General features: G+C 39.1%; 1 protein-coding gene and 1 non-coding gene across 2 annotated transcripts; both read left to right on the top strand.

Moving 5' to 3' along the window:
- Positions 1 to 508: 508 nt before the first annotated feature.
- LOC139088714 (SEC14-like protein 4) lies at positions 509 to 5,108 on the top strand. Its single transcript, XM_070638017.1, has 6 exons — positions 509 to 896; positions 1,720 to 1,914; positions 1,993 to 2,205; positions 2,888 to 3,026; positions 3,283 to 3,437; positions 4,814 to 5,108. The coding sequence occupies exons 1-6, from the start codon at positions 524 to 526 to the stop codon at positions 5,005 to 5,007; spliced, it is 1,269 nt and encodes a 422-aa protein (XP_070494118.1). The 5' UTR covers positions 509 to 523; the 3' UTR covers positions 5,008 to 5,108.
- TRNAG-UCC (transfer RNA glycine (anticodon UCC)) lies at positions 4,635 to 4,706 on the top strand. The gene has a single exon. It is a non-coding gene; the product is annotated as a tRNA-Gly (tRNA).
- Positions 5,109 to 6,000: the final 892 nt, after the last annotated feature.

The raw sequence follows: 6,000 nt of genomic DNA, 5'->3' as shown, positions 1-6,000 counted from the left end.
TCACTTGTGGTCACTTAAGGATCACTTAGAGTCATTTGAAGTCATTAGGGATCACTTGGAGTCGCTTGAGGTCACTTAGGAATCACTTGGAGTGTTTTTGAGTCATTTAGAGTCACTAAGGGGCCAATTGAGTCACCCAATCATCCAATTTTTGTAAAATATCAGGTGTTTTTCATCAATTTTCAACTTAATTTCTAAAAAACTTCATCTTGAACCCTCAAAACCTCTTCCAACCTCAAATCCTCAACCCTCTCTCCCTACTTACCCTTCAATCTTGTCCTAGCTATGGCCCAACTTCCTATATCCACAAATTGAATTGCAAACATTAGCCAAGGACGAATTTAATTTTCTCAAAAATTCTATCTAGAAAGTCCAACAATTTAAAATTATTTATAAATACAAAAACTGACTCAATTGACTGCATTAATTAGATCTAGAACACAAAACGTGTTATTGCTAATTCTTATGACTTAATTATATGCTGTACAAAATTGTTACATGTGTGCAGTTTAGAATTATTTTAATGGAACTTGATTTAATGAATAATTTTGAAATTTTATTGCAGTTCCGTGAATCTGTGTCCGATCTCCTGTGCCTACCTGAACATGATGACATATTTCTGGTCCGATGGCTTCGCGCCAGGCAATGGAACTTGGAAAATGCTGAAAAAATGTTGCGTGACTCAATGAAATTCCGTCAAAAACACAAAGTTGAGGAACTTAAAAATTGGGACGTCCCAGAAGTCTTGCTTAATGCAATTCCATATGGAACCACAGGCTGTGATAAAGAAGGCTCAATTGTCATCATAATTCCATTCAAAGGAACCGACGCTTATGGACTATTTCATGCTTCATCGCAACAAGAAGTCGTCAAGTATATTTTGAGGCTTGCTGATGGTAAGTTGAGGGGTGAGGGTTGGGGTTGGGTGTGGGTTTTGGGATTTGGGGATGAGATCTAGTTCAGGACTAGGCAAACAGTGCCCAAATGGCTGAAAATTGAGCACAAGGTCGACTTGGCTCTTGTCTCAAGCCGGATCTCACTAATTCTGACTTGTAGCTTGACCCACGAAGATCTGGGCCGGGATTTCGGCCATTTCCACATCGTATGATGTCCTGGCTAGTCCATAGTTGGGCCACTTGTGTAGAAATGGCCGTCAATCGAGCCACAGGTCGACTTGACTCTAGTTTTAAGTTAGATTTCATTTATTCTGGTCTGGAGCTTGAGTCACACTGATCTGGACCGAGGTTTTTGCTATGTCTACACCGTATGCTGTCCAGGCTAGTCCAATGAGGTGTAATTTGTTTAGAAATGACCGAAAATTGGCTCCAGGCCGACTTGACTCTAGCCTTAAGTGTAATTTAATCAAATCTGGCTTGTAGCTTGACCCACGCTGTTCTGGGCCGGGGTTTTGGTCATTTCCACACCATGTGCTGTCCAGGCTAGTCCAGTGATGGACTATCTTTTTAGAAATGACCGTCAATCGAGCCTCAAGCCGATTTGACTTTAGTTTCAAGCCGAATTTTACTGAATCTGGCCTGAAACTAGACTCATGCTGATCTTGGTCGGTCATACTGATCTGTGCTGATCCAGTAGTGATCAACCTGTGTGCCACGACACCCAAAACATCACATCAAATCCCAAATATCCTAAATAACCCCAAAAAATCCCAATTCCACTTCAAAATGACCTCAAACTTCAAAATTCTCACTTCCATTCCAGACTTTATGAGCAAAGCCTACGAACAGAGCAAAACTTACGGACCAGAAGCAAGAAAGTTTGTTGTGATCTTTGATATGGATGGATTTACATTACGTCAATACCTTTACAAGCCAGCCATTGAAGCAATTATTGAATTAATTCAAATTTACACAAATAATTTACCAGAAATTCTTAAATTTTGCTATGTCATTAATGGTGAGTGGAACTGACATTGATTGACGTCGATGGTTGGACTTAGTGACTTGAACTAATTTTTCAAATTCTCGTCCACAGCACCAACAATATTCTCATTTTTCTTCAATATTGTCAAGCAATTCCTAGACGAATATACACTGTCAAAGATCAATCTATACAACAGCAATCAGTCCAAATGGCTGCCAGCCATTCTTGAACGAATTGATCCATCCGTTTTACCAAAATATTATGGCGGTGAGATGACTGATCCCGATGGTAATCCAAAGTGTTTGACGAAAATTTGCTATGGAGGTAAGAAGTGGAATTTTGATGGAATTTTGAGCAATTATGAAGCTCAGAGCTTGATAAAGCTCACTGTTGACTCGGATTTTGTATGGAAAAGTCGTCTAAGCCCGACTAAAGCCGATTAAAGACGACTAAGGTCGACTCAAGCTGACTAAAGCCGACTAAAGCCGACTAAAGACGACTAAGGCAGATTTAAGCTGACTAAGGCCGATTAAAGCCAACTTAGGCCGATTAAAGCTGACTAAAGCCGACTAAGGCCGACTTAGGCCGATTAAAGCTGACTAAAGCCGACTAAGGCCGACTTAAGCCGACTAAGGCCGATTAAAGCTGACTAAAGCCAACTAAAGCCGAATAAAGCCGATTAAAGACGACTAAGGTCGACTCAAGCTGACTAAAGCCGACTAAAGCCGACTAAAGACGACTAAGGCCGATTAAAGCTGACTAAAGCCGGCTAAGGTCGACTAAAGCCAATTAAAGCCGATTAAGGCCACCGAAAGCCGAGTAAAGCCATTTAAAGCCGAATAAATCCGATTAAAACCGAATAAAGCCGACAAAACCCGACTAAAACCGACTAAACTCGACCAATGCCGACTTTTCCATACAAAATCCAACTCAACTTCAAGCTCTAGATTTTGAATGTTTTGTGGATCAAACCTCATTATCTGACTAAAATTCTCTAAAATTTCAGGCAAAATACCAAAAGAACTGTACAGAACAGGTGAAGAAACAACATATAACAATGCATCAACTTACAAGACTACAGTTGTTAAGAAAGGTTCAAAGCTTAAGCTTTCCTTTGATATTACTGAAAGTGACATGATCCTCAAGTAAGTACAATTGGAACTGAGAGTCGTTGATCTAGAGCAGTGGTGGACAACCTTTTATTTTTCGTGGCACAGCTTGATAGAAAGTCAGGAGTGAATTCGCACATAGAATACTGTTCATGACATTTTCAAGTACCGCGACACAAAGGTTGTCCATAACTGCTCTAGAGTTAACTTAATTCTCTATTTGGAGACGTCCACCGCTGATTCTTTGTCCGTTAAGGATACCAACATTAATTACTCAAAATATTCCTTCCAGATGGGACTTTACAACCGAATCTCACGACATTAAGTTTGGAATTTTAGCTGAAAATTTAACGACTGGTGAGAAATTTAGTGAAGTTGATCTGAAACGGACGACATCGCATGAAGCTGAGGAGTCGGGATGTATAAGCTGTCAGAAAAATTGTCGATGTAAGTTGCTGATTTTGTTGTTTAAGTCATAAAATGGGTATCAGGGATTTATTGTTGTTTGACTTGTGCTGATCTGCTCTTGGGTGATGTAAAGTAGGAAGAGAAGTCTGGATAGACTCCATGTTCGATTCAATTGCTTCCTTTGCTGGTCGTACAGATCAGTTCTCAATATCCCTAATTGGCAGAAGTTATCGAAAGATAGAGCTGTCTACAGACATTCTTTAAACGCGGCCCCGTGCACCCCAGTCAAGGAAGTAAGTAAGTAAGTCATACAGATCAATTGTGATCCATGACTTCCCACAAATGTCACTTAAAACTGATTCTATCGCTGGCTATCACTTGCCAAATTACGATACCAAGTCCAACATTATCTTTATCGACAGCCAGAGTTGGTAAGACTCCAACTCTGTGGAGGCGCCTCCTCAAAAAAAAGTGGAGTTGGACTCCATGGAGTCCGGACTTTTTGCAGTTTTTGGACCAAAAGTCCAGGCAACTCTGTCGGCAGTTTCCTTCTTAGAGTTATTTGGACATCCATATTGCTTTCAAGTGGATGTCAATTAGAGGTTTATGTCTTCTGTAACTAAGTCATCGATAAAGCAGTTCTAAACAAGGCAAATGGTGTAAAAAAAATCATTAAAATTCGGGTTATTGATAGTGATAATGAAGTGAGTCTGGAATGAGTGGGTTCACGTCAGAGTCATGTTGATGTGAGGCTGGATGCTGTTCGGGGCTCAATCAACCCAGCATGCCTAATTCAATCTTACAGAAATTATCGTAAAAATTGTGAATTTTTTAATAGAATTTTTACATTTTTTAAGTCAAAAATCATTAAAATTACAATTTTTTACAATATTTCGTTCAAAAGACCTGAAAACCATGAGAAACAGGTTCCAAAAATATCATAACTGCACATCACAAGCCTTGAACTGAACCAACTGTATAAACATTATCTCACATTCGTCTATTTTTTGAAACATTTCCAATTTTGTCTTCTTCTTCATCATTTCTACGCCAAAAATAATGAATTCAAGCCTCAATTTTAAATAAAAATTTAATAATTAAAAACGAATTTTTAAAATTTAAATAATTTAAATTAATTTAATTAACATTTAAAAAAAGTTCAAAAAAATCCCCAAAAAATGCTAATCTTCAAATAAATGAAATGCTTTTTGTCGATCACAAAATATCAAATGTTAAGCATTGATGGTGTAAAGGTTAGCATTGTTGCCTTCCAAGCAATAGATCCGGGTTCGATTCCCGGTCAATGCAGTTGGGATAAAAATTTATTTTTTTTTATTTTTTTTTTTAATTTTTTTTTATTTTTGAGATGACTTTTCCAAATTTTCATGAAAATTTCCCATTTGTTCCACTTTCAGACACCGTCGTGTTCGACAACAGCTACAGCTACTTTAAGAGTAAAAAGTTGACATATTCAGTTGTGATAACAAAGCCATTAGATGAGAATGAAGTAAATGCGAGTCAAATTGAGGAGCAAGTCGAGGAAAATGAAACGAATGAAGGAACCAATGGTGATCTTGATGTGGAATTCAGCAATAAAGTTAGCGTGTAGGAACAAATTTTATTACTTTTTTATGGTCAATGTTTTGTTATTTTTTGTTCTGGTTGCAAATTTGGTGTAATAAAAAAAAATATTTATTTTTATGATTTAAATCAAGGTTCAGACGTTATTTTGCAGTTGCAGCCTTGATATTGAGCTTTGCTCTTCCTTCCTATCTCCACTCCGCTCCACTCCGCTCCACTCCGCTCCACTCCGCTCCACTCCGCTCCACTCCGCTCCACTCCGCTCCACTCCGCTCCACTCCGCTCCACTCCGCTCCACTCCGCTCCACTCCGCTCCACTCCGCTCCACTCCGCTCCACTCCGCTCCACTCCGCTCCACTCCGCTCCTCTCCGCTCCTCTCCGCTCCTCTCCGCTCCTCTCCACTCCGCTCCACTCCGCTCCTTCATCGCCAATTATGAGCTAATTAACAGTTCACGTTTGAGTCACGCATATGTGTTGTTTTATTTCTATTCACTATCCAGACTACAAAATGTCAATTGATAATGAACATTCGGCAACCCATCAATAATTATTAAATCATATATAATCACATTACTACGGCATATCAGCTCGACGTAACTTCGATCAAATGTGACGCATTAAGAAATTGGTAAGATAAGGCATTTTTTAATGGGGCATGCAGAGGTGCTTGATCTTTTGGTAAAATGAGGTTTCTTTTGGCTTGACTGTGACTTGACTGTGACTTGACTGTGACTTGACTATAACTTGACTCTGAATTGACTTTGACTTGACTCTAATTTGACTATAATTTGACTGTGACTTGACTGTGACTTGACTCTGACTTGACTACGACTTGACTCTGACTTGACTACGACTTGACTCTGACTTGAAACTGACTTGACTCTGATTTGACTATGACTTGACCTTGACTTGACTCTGATTTGACTCTGACTTGAATCTGACTTGACTCTGACTTGAATCTGACTTGACTCTGACTTGACTATGACTTGACTCTGACTTGACTATGACTTGACTCTGACT

Source organism: Chironomus tepperi, unplaced genomic scaffold (assembly GCF_022539635.2).
Source record: "Chironomus tepperi strain 1889 unplaced genomic scaffold, CSIRO-AGI_Ctep_v1 contig_7, whole genome shotgun sequence".
Lineage (NCBI taxonomy): Eukaryota > Metazoa > Arthropoda > Insecta > Diptera > Chironomidae > Chironomus > Chironomus tepperi.
Note: the sequence above shows the minus strand (reverse complement) of the source record. Positions and strands in the feature narration are given on the sequence as shown.

What these genes read in the sequence shown, in the direction of transcription:
- LOC139088714 (XM_070638017.1), top strand. Translation starts at nt 524, where the DNA reads ATGGAACTTGATTTAATGAATAATTTTGAAATTTTATTGCAGTTCCGT. An exon ending in ATTTTGCTATGTCATTAATG is followed by an intron (nt 1,915 to 1,992) that starts GTGAGTGGAACT and finishes TCTCGTCCACAG; the next exon opens with CACCAACAATATTCTCATTT. An exon ending in CTGTCAGAAAAATTGTCGAT is followed by an intron (nt 3,438 to 4,813) that starts GTAAGTTGCTGA and finishes TTCCACTTTCAG; the next exon opens with ACACCGTCGTGTTCGACAAC.